Source organism: Nematostella vectensis, chromosome 5 (assembly GCF_932526225.1).
Source record: "Nematostella vectensis chromosome 5, jaNemVect1.1, whole genome shotgun sequence".
Lineage (NCBI taxonomy): Eukaryota > Metazoa > Cnidaria > Anthozoa > Actiniaria > Edwardsiidae > Nematostella > Nematostella vectensis.
The window spans coordinates 4748176-4771056 of record NC_064038.1 but is presented as its reverse complement, the minus strand read 5'-3'; the positions used below and the strand labels follow the sequence as shown (position 1 = coordinate 4771056).

The 22881-nt window shown below is 41.3% G+C and overlaps 1 protein-coding gene across 2 annotated transcripts; it reads left to right on the top strand.

Annotated features, from left to right (window-relative positions):
• The first annotated feature begins 64 nt into the window (after positions 1–64).
• LOC5509154 lies at positions 65–22728 on the top strand. Of its 2 annotated transcripts, none has more exons than XM_032378078.2 (16): positions 65–222; positions 1868–2016; positions 3065–4954; positions 5843–6169; positions 6670–6844; positions 7416–7593; positions 8935–8965; positions 13458–13516; positions 16925–17014; positions 17339–17425; positions 17864–18073; positions 18487–18666; positions 18926–19138; positions 20672–20791; positions 20994–21134; positions 21635–22728. In XM_032378078.2, the coding sequence occupies exons 1-16, from the start codon at positions 92–94 to the stop codon at positions 21704–21706; spliced, it is 4053 nt and encodes a 1350-aa protein (XP_032233969.1). In that variant the 5' UTR covers positions 65–91; the 3' UTR covers positions 21707–22728. The 2 variants fall into 2 exon arrangements, with proteins under 2 accessions (XP_032233969.1, XP_032233970.1); XM_032378079.2 differs by having other exon boundaries at positions 89–217.
• Positions 22729–22881: the final 153 nt, after the last annotated feature.

The following is a 22881-nucleotide window of genomic DNA, read 5'->3' as shown; positions in this document are numbered from 1 at the left end:
TTTGGGAATTTCACCCCTCCCCATGTTGCGGAAAAACACTTTCAGTCTTAGTCTTTTTTTCAGATGCGCGCTCGTCAGAAACTGCGGGGCAATGGGTAGAGGTGCCAAAAGCGACGATGGCGGCTTGAGCTTCCGACTCTCTTGCGCTTCAGGAAAAAACGCAAACTTTAACCTCTTCAAAGTTTCTTCTTCAACCCAGTTCACAAACAAGCAGCCGGTGAGGTAAATGTAGGCTCTATATGTCGCCTTGTGGTCGGCTTTTAGCGGTCGAGACGAAATTGAGGAGTGAGAATCGATGGAGAAACTTGACGCGCCCGTAGGAAATTATCAAAGAACATTTTATCTCAATCTTACTTGTAGATTATTTTGTGTTTTACTGTTACGATGGGTCTGGTTTTCGGTTGTTCCTTTAAAGGTTTTTTTTATGACAATTCGAGGTTTCTTTGAATTGGATAGTCTCTAAATGTCAATCATTAATTTTTGTTTGTGCTTGTGCATGCTGATTCAACTCATATTGAAAGCTAAAGTAATGCTTCGTAATTTCTCATTTATTTTTTTACTCAGATCTAGATAGTTGGTTTGGTAACCAAATTGATTGTCCTTGATGCCGACAATATAATCTTGTCTCGTTTAAAGACTGCGTTTATGGAGATATTTGTGTTCACGGTACAGTTGAATCTGCTTTAATATTTACTTCGTTTCAATACACGATTCTGCGTGTTTGTACACAAAACTTGTGTTTTTGTTTGAGAAACCGTTCCTCAGATCGCCGGTTCTTCGCATGAATTATAGATGTATAGTTTTAGTATTAGGCATGACATTTCCTCTTCGCTGGTGTCCTCACGAATGCTCTTGTTCCTACACTTTACCAAACGTAGACTTTGTGAATTTATCGACAAGTGTGTTCCATTGAAACCATCACAATGCCAGGGTCCTCTCATTTACATCAAATGTCTGTCTAAACATGATTTTTTTTAATATGCACACTTTTATTTTGATTCATAAACTGGTGCCAAATTAATCATTTCTTCAGGGCGTACAAGCTGCTATGCTTTAACTTGCATATTCTTATTTTATGTACATATTCATGTAATTTCTAGATTGGTGGAATTCAATTTTAAGGAGACCAATTATGTATTGTTATTTTTCTCCAATTCTACAGTATCTCACTGAAAAAAATAGAATTTTTCATTTTATTTACCAGATGTTTAATAATAATTGAAATATTTCTGGCAACATCAATTTGGACAATCTTTACATTTGATCATTTTACAGTTTTTCTATCAACCCTATTTTAACTATTTTTTCTCTGTAAAACTGCCCTTAAATATTTACCTATTTTAATCCAATGTCTGTCTATTTATTTTTGCAGACTTGAACTACATATTTCTCATTTGACAGCAGGACCCCCGTTTTTTTTTTATATTTTCCATCAAGCAAAGCACAATGTTGATTTAACCACTATTTTGTACTAATTAATCATGGTTTCACCATTCCACAATGTCAGAATCAATGTTCTGTGCAAATTGATAACTGTGGTCCTTTTTTTATTACTGCTGTGAGGGCTTGTAGTTTTACATTTAATTGTGACATTTTGCAACTAGAAAGATGAGCTAAATTGATGCAAATACTACCTTTGCTACTGACTACTTTTCCCCCTAGGTACACAGTGACATCAAAAATTAATCTTTACAACATGGTGTACACCATGTTGTTTGTTGAGTATTCTTTTTTATATGGAAGTTAAGCTTTCTTGTAGACACTCTTGAGAAGGCACATTTTTAAATGTTGTCTTTATAAAAAGGGAAATTTTACATGTAATTCGTTTGATTTGCATTTTGAGAAGAAATCTTGTTTTATCTTGTAGAATGGAGCGTGACAGAGTTAAGAAGAAAAAGCCTGCGGCATCTAAACCTGGCGGGGCTGTTATGATCTCTGGCGCCAGTCCTCGCCCACCTGTCAATGACCTGCCAATCACCATGGCAGAGGACAAAGATTTAATCATGGAGTATACTGGTACAGTGTATGATTTTGTAAACCTTAGCATTTGATAATTTTACAGTAAAGATGCAGAAGGTGTACGGATTACAGACTTTAGCCTATCCAAATAGAGTACGCATCTGTTGTATTTGCTGATCTACCACAATTCCTCGCAAACTCTGTTGAGGCTATTCAAAAATATGCTTTCAGAATTATTTATCTGCACATTTCCTATGAAGCTGCCTTGGAAGCAGCTAATCTAGATACACTAGCCGGTAGAAGGGAAGAAAAAAATGTGTCAGGTTCATTCAGAACATTAAGCCAGACAATCCCCTTTATTTCCTGATAACATAAATGGCACAAGAATAAAGAGGGTCACCCATTACAATCTATGGAGATCAGCAGGTGACATTCAGCCGCAAACTAACAATTACAGACTGTTTCGGAAATTTTGTTTCCTGTAAATATGCATGTAAATTATAATTTATATTGTTGCATGGCTTCGTGCCTATAAATAAGGTCCCTGCAGGTGTCACAATTAAAACATAATTATTAGTATTTATTTATTAGCATTTTATAATTTTACAGGGAAGAGACTGGTACGGTGTATAATTTACAGACCTTAGCATTTGATTGAGCATTAGCATAGTTTTACAATTTTGATCAATTGAAGTTCAAATTTAAAACATTGACTTTTCTAAACCAATTAGTTTGGAAATTTAACTCCTATTAAAAGTGTCCAAAATATCAGTTTGAAGTGTATGTATCTGATTGGCTGAGTGTGAGAGCACTGTTACCTGATTGGCTGAGCATGAGAGCACTGTTACCTGATTGGCTGAGGGTGAGAGCACTGTTACCTGATTGGTTGAGTGTAAGAGTTCTGTTTCCTGATTGGCAGAGTGTAAAAGCACTGTTACCTGATTGGCTGGGTCAGTATGGAATGTCTTCATGTGGAGCTTAGTTGGTCAATGTTGTGGAACTTGCTAGTATGGCATGGTAAAGCAAGGAAATGATAACAAATTATAAATTATAGTTAAGAAAAAAATTGTCTACAGTACTTATATTTAACTGCGGTTTATTGCAGACATCTTTGAAGCGTCCGGTGCTGCTCCAGTAATAGATGTCCAAGATGGTGATGCCATTGAAGAAAGTAGTGACACCGAGATTGTTGGTTACAGCAATGAAAACACCAGCTACACCAAGTACGATAGCGATAGTGACTCAGACGTCAAGGAGGGGCCACCTCCCCTAGACAGTGAGGATGACTATGAGTATGACGACAGTGATTTATGCTTTACCCCGCCCCAAGTACTCAGCGATCACAGCCAGGATCCTGTATTGCTGTCGCCAACTAAGAGTATGTCGAGCGGGCCAGAGAGTGACAGGGAACTCTTTATTAGACCTAAGGACAAGTTGGCGAGGCAAAGCAGTGAGGAGAATGATGCGGGGTTCAGGGAAGGGCCTCCTCCTCTTGACAGTGATGATGACAAGGAGCAGGAGAATGGAATAACAGAGAATGGGATTAGGGAAGATGAGGAGGAAGAAGAGGAGGAGGAGAAGGAGGAGGAAGGAAAAGGTGAGGAGAGACATGAGGCATCACAACATCTCCCAAATGATGATGACCCAGATGAACCTGAAGAGACTCTGATCCATTTGGATGATGACACGCCTGAAAGGGTGTTATCCTCGGAGGAGGATCTGGGTAACTCTGAGAATTACCAGAGTGAGCCCTTAAGAACTAGCTCACCCGAGCTGCTAACCATAGTTAGGGAGATAAGGCCAGAGCCGCCCCAAGAGCCGCCACCCTTGATTATCGCTTCACCAGTGGAGGAGGCCTCAGAAGAGGAGGAGAAGAAGGATGAGGAAGAAGACATGTTCTCAGGAGCGGAATCTTCTGAGCGGGTAGTAACGCCAGAGTTTGGTAGACCTGAGTCAGAATCTGATGACATGTTCTCGAACACAGAGGAGCCTTTACTGGACGATGGGAACAGCCCAAGAGGGAGAACACCAGAAGGTTCGAGCCAAGATGTGTCAGAGGATGAGCATCTAGAGGGAAGACCACTTCTTGACGCTATCAAGAAGGTGCCTGATGTTTCAGAAGAAGAAGAAGACGATCTCCACGGATCGCATGAAAACTTGCTTATTAGAGAGCACCCACAACCTGAACCGAGTTCTAAACAAGAGGATAGTAAAGAAGGGAGAAAGGATAGATATGATGACGACGATGATGAGGACAGTTGCGGTGAGAATGCTGGGCTTTTGACGAAAGAAACAAAGCCTAATAAGGATATCTTTAGGAAACAAAAAACAGTACAGAATACATTTAGGACATCTAAAACTAAAAGTAATATTGCGGAGCTTTCTATGGCCGTGAAAAGTGCGGCACGCGCGAAGACTACTCAAAGTCAGAATATAACGAAGAACAAAGAAGAAAAGGCAAGTGAAGGAAAAGGCGAGCGAAAAAAGAACACATCCCGACCCAGTAGCGTGACCAGTAGCCTTACTAGTAGTTCAGAGAATTTAACCACGAAGAATACAAAGCAAAAGTCCTTATTATTGAAAGAATCGTCAACCCAACAGGATAGAAAAAACAGTCCGCGCGGAGTGAGGGACAATAAAAAAACTGTGAAGGCTGCCAAAGCTAGCGCCCCGGACGCTCGAAAGTCAGCACCGGGAATAGCCATCAAGGCTGACCCGGCAAAGAAAAAAAGCAATGCCGCCCTTCCTGGAAAACCTCAAAAGAAGCCGGAGAACCCTGGTAAAACCCGAACTAAACCTGTGAACGGTAGGGATTCTCGACAGAAGACCACTACAGAGGAACTTGGTAAGGCGTATAAACGGAGCGCGGAAAATCTTGCCGCTAAGCGGTCCAATGAGCGAGCGCAAAGGCGGGAAGAGAGACAAGAGGGGAGTACCAATGGTGAGATAAGGAGAGAAAAGGGCAAGAAAGGAGTTACGAAGTCTGTTGCGATCGGTAAGTGCAGCATCCTGGGGAATCCAGGGTGCGGGTACGAGAGAGGAGGGGAGGGTTCTAACCCAAGCTCGCCTCTTTTTCACCCGCCTTAGGCGCCTTAGAGCTCTGAAAATTCAAATGGCAGGTTTAGGTCTACAAATCCGGCTAGGGAACGCCACTGGACACATTAATTTTGGTAATTCGGCAACCCATTTTGGCGAAGCGGGATCTTTAAGGCAAAGTTCAAACGTCGTTTTATCCATGAGCCTTATTCAATGCAAATGCATGCAAATGAATCGAGTCGATTGTTTCATCTTCATTTGCAGGCATTTGCATTGAATACGGCTCATGGATAATACGACGTTTGAATTCTAAATATTTTTATGTATTCATTTGCGCGTCTTGGCAATCAGTAGGGGCGATGAATCCTAGAGAATTGCACAGTGTAAATCGACAATCGTAACAAACAATAGTGATATTATCCGACGCTTGCTTGTTCTCCTCAATTTTGCAGTTCAGAACTTATTACCGTTTTGATATAGATCGAAATTGTTGTCAACCTTTGGTAGAATATCACAATTGAATGGATTTCGTGGCCGTGGCAACGGGAGCTGGTTTTGGTCTTGTTCTTGTCTGGTAGACCCACCCAAGTCCCCCTCTCGGCGTCACACTTTCTTACGGACAGCAAAGCTTCATTCCAATCAAAACAAACAATGGATATTGCCCAAACTCTCTAAGCGTCATTACAATAAATGCTACATTCCTCTGCATATTTTATCTTACACTTTTTTCTTTCTTTGTTTAACGGCATTTTACCATTGTTTCAATGCACTTTTGAACTTGGCCATTTAGGGATTCCTAATCTTATTTTATTATTATGTTTGAGCACGTTTCTCGTTAATCTAATAGGAACAGACGAAGAAAATGTCGATGAGACTAAAAGCCAAGAGGAAAAAAGTCCACGGACACAGCCCACGGCGGTTCACACAAAAAGCGTGCGAAATGACAACAAGGCGAAGCGGCGATCCTACGAGGACAAAGCTTCAGCGGTCTCTCCCCAGAGTATAGGCGTGCACAACCATCACTCCAAGACGCACCCCGCGCATGCGCATGGGAAGCACGAGCGGGGTAAGCATATCTGGCTGTGTCGGGATGACGAGATTCATAAACTGATTGCGCAGAAGGCCTCTCTACTCAAGGAATACGAGACCGGAAGCCTGGCGGGACGCAAAGTCTGTAAGTAAAGTTTTTTGGCCACGTGACATGCCATCGTGACGTGATTGACTCGTTACTGTTACCCAATGTCTGGCTCGGGAATGGATGGCTGCATGTGCTTCTCACGTGACATGTCGTCACGTGATTGGCTCGTTACTGTTATCCAATGTCTTGCTTAGGAATAGACGGCTGCATGTGCTTCTCATGTGACGTGGCGTGACACGTGACATGTCGTGGCCTGACACATGACACACCTGTAACTATTGTTATTAGGTCAATATCATTTATAGTTTTCTCGCAGGTTACGTTCTCTAACTATTCCATGTAGTCGTTATCAGGTTTTGTAATTTTTATTTATTTTAGTGGTCTCGAATGATTTATTGTCTTGTAAAAATACCCCCAAAACGCCAAAACCGGTAGGAAACCTAAAACAACCTGAAGTGTATCTTGATAACAACAAAATCGCTAAAATTAATTTTTCAACAAGCAAGAATAGCTATGGAGTCTGATTATTATTTTAGTTTCAGCCCAGAAAAAAAGGACGCGCAGTCAAGAGAACGTGTCGCAAGTCCCGGATGTGGACTTTGCGGGTAACAAGCAAAGGTCCCGCGGGTCACGCCCGTTGAGCGAGGTGATCCCGGAGCGCGCGCCTTACGCGTCACGCAAACGCGAGAACCGGCGCTCACTACAGCCAAGGTAAAGCATCTATCCACCATTCGACGTCATTAAGGACCCTGATGCAGTCAGACGATGATGATTTTAGAATTCTCGAACTGAGTTTTATATTTTGTTTACTAAATCCGATCGAAAATATCGCAATAGATATTCCGCAATTTAGCCGATAGTCGCAATGCGTCGTTGGTGATGATGAGCTGGCTCCTCAAAGTTTAAAATTATGAATCCGATGGATTGACCCAGGAGCCCCTTGTCCCCTTTCTCCCTGTATATAAGACGCAAAATTCAGAAGCCGTTTTACTGCTGTTATCAGATATCCATGATCTTCCTCCCCCTCACCCCTTTCTCCCTGTATATAAGACGCAAAATTCAGAAGCCGTTTTACTACTGTTATCAGATATCCATGATCTTCCTCCCCCTCACCCCTTTCTCCCTGTATATAAGACAGCAAAATTCAGAAGCCGTTTTACTACTGTTATCAGATATCCAGGATCTTTCTCCTCCTCACCCCTTTTTCCCCGTATATAAGCCAACGATATCTTTATATCTTAATAAGACAGCAAATTACTGAAGTCGTTTTGCTATCGTTCAGATGTTCTGGCTCTTCCTCGGAGGACGAAGATGAGAAAACAAATAGAGCCGCTGGCGCCCGCCGTGCTCATGGGTCAGCGGGTACATTTTCTGTCGGCATGGCGTCACGTGACCTATCGTCGAAACAAAGCCAAGATTCGGACCACGACGAAACGTGCGAATACTGTCAAGCTGAAAAGGTGAGGTCAGCGCTCATAGGCTCTAATCTTTGGTTCATCGAGTAAGTCGACCTTGAAGTGCCACAGGTATAGATACTTTGGCATCGAGAAGGATGTGAGTTGGGGTGCAAAAATCCCCCAACCCTCCCACCGCCGATCATGCTTAAAACACAAGAACAAAATCAAGCAGCTGAAATACCCACAAAAACAACTCGATCATGAAGGGTTGATCTTTCTTAGATATGGGATAGTTACCCAGTGCTCAATCGCTTATAGATTATCTAGCCTTCACGGTTCCGAATTGAGAATAGATCACTCATGATGAATACCCTGCTCTGCACCTGATCGGTGGTGAAGATCGCATGGCTTATCTCTAGAGCTAACACCATCTCAGCGTGAAATTGGGAATAGACGTGTGATGTTTAGTCTAGTTAAGAGATAGCATCTGAACTCGTGCTCTTCTAAGGGGATTGAGTGAATGATTAGGCTGGGTTATTTTCTAAAAAAATGTGCATATCTTTTAGCAATGTTCGTCAAGCACTTTGTCGATTTTAGCTTTATTCGTGGAACACTCGGCCTTATAAAGGAATTGTCGTGAAGCATTCGAGATCAAGTGAACCTGAACCCTCCGTAAAGCGCTCGGTCAAGTTGAACTTTTGTAGTAAAGCGCTCGGTCAAGTTTAACTTTTGTCGTAAAACGCTCGGTTAAGTTGAACCCTTGTCGTAAAGCGCTCGATCAAGTTGAACCCTTGTCGTAAAGCGCTCGGGCAAGTTGAACTCTTGATGTATGGCATACTTGGTCGAATATTTTACGTGATCGTTGATCTCTCAAATTTAACCAAAATATTCCGGTCGAGACCATCGGCCAAGTAGATTACCGATCGTGAAATTTCCGTCTTGACGTCGTGTCATATTTGCGGCTTCTCGAGATTCCGTGAGTTGTTTTTTTCTCTGCTCATTTATGCAGAATGTACGGCAACTGTGATGAATAATTCACGGGAACCCTTTTATTCTGTATTGATTTCAGTCTGCTCCGCGTATTAACCTCTTCGTGACACTGGGTACTATTTTCGAGATCTCGTAAGCAAAAGACCTTTCTGTTCAATAACATTCTCTGCGCTATGGCGCCTTTACTTCACCCGGTTGTGGTTCAGTACCGTCGCACACAGCTCAAGCTCCTGGAAGCGCCTGTGCGCAGTAGTCTGTGAGCTGTTTATGATCTACACGTTTAGATGTATGGCAACTATGTCACCTCCCTCGCGACAGAGCTGGAGTTTTTGGTACGAGTTATGCTCTTCGCAGTGATGTTTAACTCTTAGACTACATGCTTATTGCTGGATGCATTTGTTTTTGTTTCCGTAGGCGGCGAAAAAGGCTCAAGAACGTGATCTAGGTGAGTAGAGGCATTGTGCGTCTCATTCGCGCGGTGAGGGTGAATGCCCGCCACTAAGCGCTTATCAGTGGGAAATAAAAGGGGATTACAAGTGAGAACTTTGCACTGATCGTGTAGCATTTTTCAACGATTACTGAATTCAGGTTTCATTTAAAACAACTAAGTGATTGAATCAGTCGTGAAATTCCCCACCCCCATCGTTTTAACGATGTCGGGAATTTTTCAATCGCGGCGTCGTTTAGAACACAGTATAAATATCCGACGATTAATTTTTAATCTCATCTTCGGATGGCGGCTGTTTTCCCTTCTCTGGGATTTTTTATTTAGTCTGGATTTTACGCTAAGTCTTATTTCGGCACAAAAGATTCTCTTAAAATTTGTGGTATTCGAGCGCTTGGCTATTCCCTCTGTGCTGTGTTGTGGTGTTCATATATTGTGCGTAGAGCGCGTCGCCAGAACTCTTGTCACCTGTCCTCATTGATCTCGCGTCTTTGCCACACACGTGGCAGAGCTACTAGAGAGATATTATAAACATGTTATTGACTTCCGGTACATCACGACACGTGCGTGAGGCTGGCAACTCTCGGAAACTGAAACGATGACGTTACCCATGGTTAACTATGCGAAAACGTGGACAAAAACGTTAACGCTGAAGCAGGCGCAAATATAAATGCCCTCTAAAGCTGGTATGATTTGCGTTTTGGATTTGGGAATCGCAACCATTGAATTAGACAGAAATTAACTATCGAAACACAATCATTAACTCAGCAAGCGAAAACGTAAAGGAGAAAGAAAACGACACGCCGAAAATATTAACCCCCCGTTAATGCACAATGTTGTAAGTAACTGCAAAACTTAACTTCTATGATCCGACCGTTAACGCTGGCATGACTGCTTTGACTACTAACATAAGTAACTTAAAGCCGCATTGTCACCAGTCTACTTCCGGTCGATTACGTAACAATATCCGATGATTTTTAATGGAAAACGCGAAAAATATTTCAAAATATGGAAAGCAGTAAGTCTATTGGAAGTTTTTTTGAGGATGTGATTGATAATTTAGAGCGGATGGCCTGTTTAATACCTCGGATTTTTAATAGATTCTTTCGGTTGAGGTTTCCGTCGGACATCCGGAAGTAAACTGGTGACAATGCGGCTTTAAATTTAGCAAGTAGTAGCAACGCCAATAGGGACTTTCTCAGGCACCTCCGCCGGCCTTGTTCCGCCTCGTTGTCGTGCCTGCCACGCCCTTGGATGTAATCGAAACATACACTAGAGAAACGGCTATACTTTTTACTGTTACTTCCAATAATTAACGCTGCGGCAAAATTCGATTTCTGACCCATTGCTAACACAGGTCACAGTCCACATTAGCTAACATATCTGCTAAGCAAGTTTTTTAACGACGTGCTAAGGCTTGTGTTTTTACCTACGTGTTATCTGCTAATAATCAACTGATAACGCAAGCTTTATTACCTACGTGCAAATGCTACTTAAACAACCGTTAACGTAAGCCGCACAGCAGCATGCATGCCTGGTGCACACTACTGACGTAACGGCATAAAAGCGCGCGCATTTTTATGTTCAAGTGTAAGTGGTTCGACATAAATACATAATCGCGCGCCTATGTCGTTATGCTACTAGTGGTACCTGGCATAACAAGCCAAAATAAAATAAAAAATAAAAAAAATACATACTGCAATACTAATATCTATATTTCACGTATATCAAATCTTGCGTGTACGAAATCTTGAGTTTGATTATCCCCAAATTATGTGAGAGTGATGCCTGGTGCACACTTGTGACATAAAGACATAACGGCATGGGCACGCGCACTCTTTTAAGCCCAACATAACGACATGGACATAACGACATAAAAGAAAAAAATGTTTTTTTTTGTCTTATGTCGTTATGTCTAGTAGCACAAGGCCTATTTTAGCCATAGCGTCGGGTAATAGTTTAGAAGAGGCGCGGCTTGGGCTCAAATGTTGAAAAGGAAAAAAATATTTAGTTTCCAAATTATCTTAATAAAAATACTCTCGAATTGACCATCTGGAATTTATTCTTGTGCAACACTGGTCCTCTTGCCCCTCTCACACAAGTTGCCTTAGGGTGTGAACTTAGCAGGGGGCGTAAATTCGGGGATGGATCTTTGTAGGCAAGATTGCGAGGACAATTTTGGCGTAAAATATAGATGCATCAATCGCGAAGTTTGACAGGTCAGTTTTAAGCCAAAAATTCGTGTGCTTCAAGCTGGAGTATTGTTAGGTGTTACTGTGAATTTAGAAAAAAAATCATCGCGCAGATTTCGATATTTTTATTTTAATATGAAAATATTGCTTCCATTTACCTTGCATGAAAAAATATAATTTTATTTCAAACAAGTGTGAATCTTGCGGGATCTGACAAAGCATTGATGTATTAATAAAATCTGAAAAATTCACGAAAATCGAGCCGAAAATGAGTCTAATACAGGGAACTTAGTATAAGCTGTTTAAGCCAAAACAACCTCGCCGTGCCACCTTAAATAGCTAAATTATTAGCAAAAGGTTTATGTACAACACACACATTATCGTTTTACTTTATTTTTTTGCGGAATTTTAATAATTTTCACAGAGAAAGAGGATATTCCTTATATTTATATTGAATATAAACGAAAAAAAAAAAAATGGTGTATGCTTTTGTTTATTTTTCTCCTGTCCCAGGAGGAAGGAAAGGATATCGGAAATGAATTAGAAATGACAAACATAAGAGTGTTCTATAGAGAGATATGTGCCTGTCCGTGTTGAATGGAAATTCGGAACGTTATTCACTTTAAAAGATTGTACATGTACTTTTTTAGTTAGGTCTGATGGGTTCTAACCTACAGATATTGATCATTTGGTAATTCTCTTCCTAATAATTCATTGTGTTTTATATCTTTATATACACTAAAATTTAGGAGCTTCCAAAAGAACATTTCCAGCCTTAAAATGATTAAAAACTAAGAACGGCCCAGCCTCAACTGAAAATTAGACGTTTTTAAAAGAGTGTATTCCTTCTTATGAATTACAACGATATGAAGTCGAAATTAAATTAAACTCTCGTTAGGACTTCAATTGCTTTACAAATCGGCCTCTAAAGCTGTCGTTCTTTGAAACCCATCCTCGTCAAATATTAACATTTACGTCTGAAGAATAGAATTTTAATCGAAGACTTTTTCCCCCTCGATTCTTTTACTTTTTGTGATAATGTCCCTTGGCGGATGTTCAATTAAGGCTTAGAAGGATCAAACACGATCCACACTGTTTTTATTGTCATTATTATCATTTGAAGAAGAAATATTTGAATTGTTCAGAAGAAAATATGGAAGAATATTTCGAGAAAATAGTGAATGTTGATCAGGTTGATTTAAAGATAAATGTTGCCATGAAAGAAGAAAAGTTAAATCAAGATATGTTGCCCTTTGTTTCAGAGAATGTTTACTTTTACTATTATCATTTTTGTGTGTGTATTTAAAAGTAGAAACGAGTGGGCGAGGCAGAAAGAAAATACTGACTTTTCAAACTCGCCACCTTTTTTACCTGTTATCAAATATTCTAGCACTTCTCTGGACACTTATGTAATAGATTGACACTTTCTCCTAAGCGCAAAAGATGTAATTCATCACTTTTTACCAAGGTATCGACGGGCCGTTTCATTCAAGAAAGTCTCCTCGCGACGACGCCACATTTGACGATAGGTTCCTCTATAGCCAGACTCACGACAGCGCATTCGATTGGCTTCCCAGTCAATCAAATCACCGGCAGCACAATAGCTCAGTTTCGCGTATTGTGAAGCATCGGCGTAAACCAGCTGCACGTCTTTGAAATCATTCCCGAAAAGATCCCGGTTTGAGTCGGTTGGATATAAAAACTCACTCAAGATGTCAATGCATTTCGGCTGCTCGCGGGGTTTTCTTGGTCGAATCGTTTTCTAGCCCCCAGGCTTTCTAACAGCATACTTATTAATTATACATCAAGATAAGTATTTGACTGGCATTCCCACTTCAAGCGAACACGGATTTCGGAAGTGCATAGACTAATAACGGTGAAATGGTGTTCTCTCTCTGATCCACGCATTTGAAATACCAAGTCGAGTCGTCATGATTTGAAATGAGTGACGGTGAAACGGACTATGAAAGCTCTGAATACGACGACTTCGAAATCCCCGAGGTTAAATTATTCTACAAATTCTGTCGTCCAATAGACGAAAGCCCGCTACCAGCGGGTAAGGGTGTACGAACACAATCCAAAACAATCCTTAAACAATTCCGTAGAGCGCATTTTATGGCTCTGTTACAGACCTACTTCTTTGCAGACTGTAATTGGAAGCGCTAACAGCTTTAGCAATTACACGCATAGTCATAAATTCTCTTGGCGTGTAGAATATGCTCCTGTAGTATTATGTCCGTTTGTTTTTATTTTATTTTACTCGTTCCGCGCCAATGTGTTATGTTGTGTTTTTCTTGTAGCATGGGAAGGTCCTCATCACCCGAGAAATCTTCTCCTTGGAGTCGTGTACACGGCAAAGGTTTGTTGCGTTTGGAATAACCGCTATTCACTTCTGCTAATGTGGAATATCACGCGGTCAGAAGTTCAGATCAGGAACGTGATTATAGCACGCTTGACACACAAGAAACGTTATTTATATTTTTACCTGTTCCTTATTAAAAACATTTACATGATCGAATCCTCCCTTTCATTCCTAAAAATTGTGCACATTGTCGTCTGAGACTTGAAAAAAATATCCATCGTGCTGTTAGCAGTCTGGTTTTGACGGTTTGATGGGTTAAGGTTTTGTATCAATACAATTGTACTATTCGAGAAAATTGTCTTTTTCGACAGGCTATAAATTACGTCTATATGTTTAGTCCTAAAAAAAACTGTACTATCTTTCTTTTTCGCATTTACTTGATATTCATAAAAAATGGGAAGTCACGAAGATAGGTTTTTTCTAAATATGAACTCGTTTGCATTAAACAGGGCTTATTGATGTGGGATCTGTCACAGTTTAAGACTTCATTTCCATTTTTATGAACTCGATTTTTTATTAGTGTTTTCACTTGCTAGTGATCTTTGTCCCGCTCTAATCTCGACGATTTTGACGGTGACTTTACTGCGTTACCATACGTTTTGGTACTGTTCTAAAAAAGGAAGCTTAATTTTAGATTGTAGTCTTAAGAATGTATCCGATTTTTTCTCGCTTTGGTTTTGGATGATATATATCACATTGTTGCCAATTCGGTGTCTTAGTGTTAAATTTAGAGGCAGGTGATCTTATAAAGTCTCCAAATTAACCGCAGTTTTAAATTGTTTCTTTTATTGTCATATTTGTTTTCTTTCCGACCCTAAAAGGCTCTGTTTGTTTAGTCGAAGGACTAAACAAAGGAGTTTCCTCGTCTGTACTTACTAGCAAGGATAGGCATATTGTTGTGACGGTACCATAGACGAATGATAGATCAACCTCTGCCTCATCCTACTGCCTTCAACCAATCAAAAATAATTAACAATTATTCCATATTCGAAGTCCATTATTTCATGTTTTAACACTTGCAGCATTTGACTATTGCGTCCAACTTTTTATCGCTAAATTATTTCCTCCTTAACACGGTCAGATTATTTCCTTTTCTTTTATTTTCAACTCAGTAGTTGCTGATTGACCAATATTTACCTCATATCGCTTAAGTTTCGTTTCTACTGCTTTATAGGAACATAACTAATAACCGCAGAGCTTCCTACAAGCCGCAAGCCATCATTCGACTTCCAGACCGTTTTACAAATTCGGGTTTTTAGAAATACCCAGTCGCGGGAGAGAGTAATCTCGTGGTCTTAAATGGATAATTCATTTTCTTTTTGTTGATTGGAGTATTGTGGGCATATCGGGATCCTTTTAAGCGGACAAAAAGTCACTCTTAATTCGATGGCTGGTGATGTTCCGCTCGCGTCAGATGAGGTAAAGCGCATTGATCTGCAGACGAGATGAATCATTCAATGTTTAGCGCTAAAGATAATTCACCATGACTCATACTGTCTGAAGAATAATATTTCATTCGACTTTTTGTATTTAAATTTATTATTATTTTTACTGCGTTAAGAAACACGATTTTATTTTGATTCTTTTGAAATATGTTTTAATCGCTTCCTTAGTGTTCTCTACGTTTTTTAATTTATCATTTTTGTCTCTATTTTCCATACTTGCACTGTTTGAGCACGACTAAGATTTTTCATTCTTAAAAAAATCCTTCTTGTGGTTCCTTTTGCGGTTAGGAAGAATGTACGTTTCTTGTTCTTTACGTTTGGTTTTCAAGTTGTTATTTTTCAAGAGGAGGCTCGTATAAGTGCTCACTCACTTTTATTTTTTCTGAGTATGTTTACTTAGTAATTTTAGCCTCAAGTGTTTATAAAATCATCAACACTTTTTGCCCGATATTTTATTTCCAATATTTAGTCTTTGGTAATTAAATATTTTCCCTCATGATTTCTTATTCATGGACAAAACGTTAGCGACACATTTCCTGATCGATTTTAATTGATTTTGTCACCAAACACAAGCGCCTTATTCGCCGCAGATTCTGAAAAGTAGTTTAACTGTATTTTTTTAAAAGTGTTTCTACGTTTTTTTGTTGATTATGAAAGAAATATTCCCTGAAAAATTTCTATCGAAATTGAGCATTTAAATATTCATTTGCTTCTGAAGTGTGTTTTATCGAGACGGATGGGTTTTGAGTAGTTGGAATGCTATGTTTGTTCTAGTATCTGATATCCTAACTTGCTATCTTCTGTTGTTTTTGTAGTTTTATTAGAGGTTTCCGTGAAGGCTTCTTTCTTGGTTTGATTAACGTTAAATACACCCTCCGTGAGAATATTCTCATGTATACTTCCTTCCCGTGGTATATATTAACGGCTTAAATTATGTGTTCATGTTGTCTAGAGTTTCCTACGCAAAAGAAAATGACAAATTTTAGATGACGGATTTCACGATGAAAATCAATAAAACAAGTTATTGTATTACAAGCGATTTGAAATAACGCTCATTTGAAATTCATTTTCAGTTCCATTTCCATTTATTCATTTGATCTTCAAAACCCATTAACCATGTTTTTGGATTACAAGAGATTTGAAATAACGATTTTTCCGTTTTCATTTTACTTTCAATTTTCGTTTATTCACCTTAAAGTCTGATATGCATAACGTTTAAGCTGCTATTCCATTAAGTGCGCGCCGCTTTAAGCCCCCTTTTACGAGCGATATTACCGTGACTTAGCGCTTTTCTCTGTGGTTCCTGTCTATTATAGGAACTATAATCTTCTCAGGACTCTAGAAGCTCGTCCAATTTGTTCAAAATTAGCTCCTTAAGGGCACTCACAGCGGCTCGTCTCACGCCGACGCTCCCCCGAACTGTGCATGGGCTACCCCATGGTCTTGCCCCGCGTTGGTAGTCGAAAGAAACACAACAAGTTTCTAAGAGCCTCCTGGCTAGATACAATCTTTTTGCTTTGCGCACTTTGGCATCTTTTAAATGAGATATTTTAAGATCTTGTATATTAGGAAAAATTCTATATAAAATATATGTTACAATAAGACGAGGATAAACGAGGATACCGTATTAAAATATACGCGAGTTCATGTTTCCGAAGTGCACAGGAAACAGTGCTGTAAATTACGCGCATGAAAGAAACATTTGTTCAACGTTCTGTCCACGGCTTTCCCTGCTAGCAGAGGCCTCTTATTTTTGTATTTCGCTGGGCTAGCACAGCGAAATACAAAAAGAGGCCTCTGCTAGCAGTGAATCCTTGGCTGGACTTAGTGACAATTTTCATCCGTAGGGCATCAGGCCCCAATGTGCTTCAACTGTTTTTTTTTTCGGGCACTTTTCGGCGTTCATAAGCAAATAGGCGATGCTGATGTGTTAATTGTAACTTCTATTCCATTTCTACAGTATCTCGGTTCGTCGCAAATCATGTCTCCCCAGTCTCCCAACCGAGCAGTGCGCATGCAGCAGGCACAGGAGGCTGTAGGAAGAATCAAGGTAACGGGATACCTGTGGTAAAAAAGACAAGCATCTATCAGGATGCCTGTGGTACCATAGACAAGTATTTATCGGGATACTTGTGGTACCGTAGACAAGTATTTATCGGAATACCTGTGGTACCATAGACAAGTATTTATCGGAATGCTTTTTCAAAGCATTGTGGAATATGTGGCTTGCACAAAAAATGCCACAAAAAGCGTCACGTGATTTCTTGGTACAAGTCGCCTATTGTCGAGCTCGGGCCCGTATTAGAAATCTGTTATAGTACTCACATAATAGGTTGTCCTGTGGTGCTCATCACATGTGACTGATCGTCCCCAGGTCCCCGAGGGAGAGGATCAACCGACCACTGATGTAGATATTTTCATATCGACTGAGAGAATCAAAGTCGTCAATTCCCAAAGCAAGGCAAGTAGCTGATAAGTTTCTGGGGTGCTCAAGAGTGGAAGCCAGTGGCCAACCCTTGCAATGTTCGGTACTGCTAAGTATGGCGCAAAAGGCGACATATTAATATTACCGAAGATATCGACGTAACAACACAACGACATAAGAATTTTTTTTTCTCATATGTCGTTATGTCAATGTCTTATTATGTCGTTACGTCGCGGATATACACACTTGAACATAAGAACATAAAGCAGCACGCTTATGTCGTTATGTCAAGGTCTTATTGTGTCGTTACGTCGCGGATATACACACTTGAACATAAGAACATAAAGCAGCACGCTTATGCCGTTATGTCGCTAGTGTCCACCTCGCTTCAACGTGTATATTTTCGCACTCATATACTCATAATTCTCACCATTATGATTTAACTGCAAGTATCGTGTTTGTTGACCCCTACAGGAAGTCATGATGGACCACGCCCTACGCACCGTCTCCTTCATAGCGGATATCGGGGACGTAATGGTCCTGATGGCGCGGAGACCCCCCGGCGAGCAAGAGAACCCATTGGAGACCAAGCCCTCGGCTCAACAGATCCTTGCGAGCGTCGGCAAGGCCGAGACAGATCCCAAGATGATTAAGATCACGTGCCACGTATTCCAAGCAGATGAGGTAAGCTATTGTCACGTGCTCTTTAGTTGACCTGTATTTGTCCTGTGTAACCTGTTTCATTCGCTGCATGAACGGGCGTCAGAATAGATCAAGTCGGACTTTTTTTGCAACTGCTACTAAACCGTCTTGAAGTACCCCGAATATGTATTTTACTGACGGACAAATCACGCTGTCATCACGTGTACTCTTTGCCATGGGCTATCAGCATGTCACGTTGATATCACACGTGTTCCATACAATGGATGCCATGTCACGAGGGTATCACGTGTTCTTTATGCCTTTAGATGACACGTAACATTGGTATCATTCATTATTATCATTTTGTTAATGACATCACAGTGGTTATTTGGGTACCACTTGCGCTTCATGGATATGACTTATTTTAATGCTCATGTCGCTTTTATTATTTGCAGGCACAAGTAATCGCGAAGAGCATCGGCCAGTCGTTTAACGTGGCCTACCAAGAGTTTCTCAAGTCTAACGGGATCTCCGAGGACAGCGTGGAGGACGCCGAGTACAACTGCGTGTTAGAAGCGCAGAAAATCTTGGGCGAAGACCTCTCTCTACTCTCGGACGAAACTAAAGCCAGAGAGGTAGGATATGTTGACATTGTAACGATCAGGGCGATTGTTGTGTCGCATTACAAGATAGAGAAACGTTCTCTCACCCGGGACTTCTTTTCTCCAGCCCCCTTCCCTCCCCCCCCCCCCCCCCCCCCCCCCGCCCTCTCCCCCACCTTGTTCCGCTTTGGTGTTTCCCCTTGTTACCCTGATCGCGTCGTCCTAGATTCCCGAGAATGCTGTCGGCCACGCCTGTTATTGTGTGACCAGGGTTCTTTAATGTTGTGTGCAGGTGGTGGTGAACAAGAAGCCAGGGGAGGCTTTAGGAGTGATGATCGTCGAGTCAGGCTGGGGCTCCATGATCCCCACCGCCATCATTGCGCACCTCGCTAAGGACGGGCCCGCCGCTAAGTCAGGCCGAGTCAACGTGGGCGACCAAATCCTCTCGGTGAATAACACAAGTCTGGTCGGGTTGCCTCTACCGGAGTGCCAGAACGTCATCAAGGTACGCTGTGATTGGTTGTCAAGGTCACGTGAGTGTGCTGTGATTGGGTAGTATATACAGTGGAACCTGGATTTTACGATACTTGGTTTCTCGATTTTACAATGACGTACCTCTCTCCCGGCGGAAATGCAGTGAAATGTATGAGAAATTACTTCAATTTTACGATATTGGATAGTATTATACAACGATATTCTCGATTTTACGATATAAATATGTCCTCTCGAGCGTAATTTTAATCTCGATACAACAATATAACAGATTCTGTCTATTAACATAGAGAGAAAAAACGAATCGATTTTTTGACTTGACAGATCTTGTTAAATACAGATTACAGTCTTACAAAGAGTAACTCAACAGTCTTTCACAGAGGGCAGTTACAATATTATTAGTTCGTAAAAGTTGATTATTAACCCGACCTCGCTACAATGATATTTTCAATGTATTTTCCTTTATATTGTAAAATCGAGGACCTTTGCAACGATACCTCGATTTTACGATACATTTTTTTTCTCCCGAGGCATATCGTAAAATCCAGGTTTACACTGTATGGCACGTCGGCGGGTGTTGTGTTTGAGTGGTGCATAATGTATATGGGAAGAGTTGGACTTATACCCCATTCACACCAACTAAAACCAGTTTTACTAAACATGCTTCAACTTAAACTAAGTATAAACTAACCTTGTTTTACTTCGATGGCGTTCACACCAAAACTAGACTAGTTTTGCCTAGAAATTCAAAACAGCGCACGCTCGTGGCATCATTCCAGTGCAACGTCAGCACGCACGCAGAAGACAGTTTGAAAATTAAATACTTTGGCTTCAAATTCTAAGCATTATTTACTTCATTATCCGTTGGTTCTTCTTTTTCAACTTAGTTTTAGACACTTATCTCCGAAATAATAATATTGTGAGTGTTAAAATGTAAAAGTTTGTGGTTTGTTGACTGTTAATGCACAAATTCCCCTCTCTCTCTTGTTTTTTCTCGTACAACCTTTCAGCCACTGCTAAACGTTTTCCTTGCCCCCACTTGCTTGATAAATCGTGTCTTTCCTCTTGTTCCCACGTTCGCCTCCTCTTCCCGCACTCCCTTATCCGCCATCTTTGTTAGACACGGTTAAAACTACCTCGCAAGGTAGTTTAGTTTAAACACGTTTAAAACATGTTTAGTTGGGGGAGTGCGCGGTGTGATCGGTCCAAATTCTAAACACGTTTAGTTAAACAACCTTTTAACATGTTTAACTTTTTTATGTGAATGGGGTATTAGACAAACCACTATCTCACACCCCTTTAGCCCGTTAATGAGTGAAGCGACAATTGCAGCGTTTCTCTTGCACAGTTCCGGAGCCTTTCAATTGTTCCAATTGGTTCTAAAGTGGTTCCAGAGTTGTATTCTTTTCAATGATAAGAGTTTCGAATATTCAAACAAAAAACAAAACGGCTCTATCGCGCGAGTCGGATCTACGGACTTGAAACTGTATAGCAACTATAAGCACTCGCAACGATTGGCACGTACTCTCTGTTCATGCCTTCCCAGAATTCTCGGCCCGGTACCAAGGTGACGCTCAAGACGGTCTCCTGCCCGCCCACTGTCCAGGTGGTGGTCAACCGTCCAGACACCAAGTACCAGTTAGGATTCAGCGTCCAGAACGGAATGGTAAGAGAACACCAGCCCGCACTAGCATGATGTTACAGCGGGCACTCCTACCACCCCACCCCACCCCACACAAACACAACACTTCCCAGCTTTACACCATATACACACAACACAACACAACCCACCCTTTATACGCATACACACCACAAAACCCCGCCCTCCCCTCCCCCATCCAATTCTTACGCTATTCTCGTCTTCTCAGATTTGCAGTCTGATGCGCGGGAGTATAGCTGAGCGAGGCGGCGTTCGCGTCGGCCACAGAATAATCGAGATCAACGGTGAAAGTGTCGTTGCTACGTCACACCAGCACATCGTGGACCTTTTGGCGACCACTATAGGGGAGGTAGGTCATAAGCAGGAACACATCGCGACCACTATGGGGGAGGTAGGTCAAACGCGGGAACACCACTAGGCGATATGAGACTTTCGGGGGTACACATTGCAATCACTAGAGGCGAGGTAGGTCTAGTGCGGAAACACATCGCGACCACTATGGGGGAGGTAGGTCATAAGCGGGAACAAATCGCGACCACTATGGGGGGGGGGGGGGGGGGGTAGGTCAAACGCGGGAACACCACTAGGCGATATGAGACTATCGCGGGAACACATCGCAATCATTAGAGGCGAGGTAGGTCTAGTGCGGGAACACATCGCGATAACTAGAGACAGCATGAGACTATCAGGAGGACACATCGCGATCACTAGAGACGAGGTAGGCCAAGTGCAGGAACACATCGCGACCACTATATTTGATGTAGATCTAGTGATTTAGGTTATAGTGATTTAGGCTATAATATATCGATAGTAGAAGATTTCTGACCGTGTTTGGTTATTGGTTCGTAGATCCGAATGAAGACCATGCCAGCCTCCATGTACCGGCTACTCGTAGGACTCGACGCGCCGCAGCATATCTGACGAGTGATCAGACTCCACTTGCTCACACAGCGAGTCAAATTACCACGAATAGCAAGCGGCAAATACCCGAAATAACTCAAATTTCTACCAGACGAGTTCCTGGTGAATCCATAAATGCCACTTGCAACAATGACGGCGAAACAAGCGTGAGCTTTTTCTTGGAAATAATTTCTTGGAAACTTATGGGCAAATAAGTCAATCAAGTTGGGTGTGGCCGATTTACCATCAATCACTGATCATGTGGTCATGATCAGGGCTGGTCGCGTGTTTACCAGTATTGTCACGTGTTCATCCGACCTTTGGCAAGTGCAAAATTGTCCCACGTGCTAACCGGAAATGCACACGTGCTCAAAAGTTCCTCGAATTCTTCCCAAAGTCGAATATTCGGACAATAATCGGACGACGGTCGTGAAGCTAGGAAGAAATAAGGAATCTAGAGGGGATGGAAGATATATAGTAGAGTATCATTTTAATGTATTTATTAGCGCGAATGGCGACGTTTCTACGGTTTGTATTAAGATATATGTCAAATTCTTAAGTTCGTTGGAAGACGCTACTGTAAAATAGAATATTAGCGATGACACAAGATGAAAGTTGTAAAAAAATAGTTTTGTAAGTTAACTGTATAAGGATTTCGCTAAGCGCTTCTCACTGGGGGCTTGGGATAATATGGATTATGTAGTGACTAATTCCTATCCTTGAAGGGCTCTGAATTATTACAAAATAGGGTAATTTTCTAAATGTCGCTGCCATGTCCGCTCGATTGGCTCTCGGGGCCCAGTACGAATGCACACAATCTTTCCAGACTCCTGTAATAGTGCAAACATCGTCCGACATTAAGACAGATTAAAACTTCTCAGCACCAGGAAACACGATCTCCACAACTCATTACTATTCTCTCAGAATATTACGGTTTTCCCAGCGATACATTGCTAACCAATAGCTGATATTAAACTATCCTTTGAAAAATCCTGGTTCCACCACTGCTTTTCTAATAAACGCGTAAAGGAAAGTAACGACAATTCCGGAAGTATTTTATAGGTTGTGGCTAAACTATTTAACAATTTTACCATTTCCATTGAGGTGGATAGTGGCGAAATAGCTACCGAGAGCCAAAGGCTCGAGGTAGATATTTTTAAAAGCCACAATCCCCGAAATGGAAATGGTATAATTGT

Coding starts and splice junctions, on each gene's coding strand:
- LOC5509154 (XM_032378078.2), top strand. CDS start 92: ATGGGTAGAGGTGCCAAAAGCGACGATGGCGGCTTGAGCTTCCGACTC. Junction 17,426..17,863: donor TCGTCAATTCCCAAAGCAAG/GCAAGTAGCTGA, acceptor TGACCCCTACAG/GAAGTCATGATGGACCACGC. Junction 18,074..18,486: donor ACGTATTCCAAGCAGATGAG/GTAAGCTATTGT, acceptor TATTATTTGCAG/GCACAAGTAATCGCGAAGAG.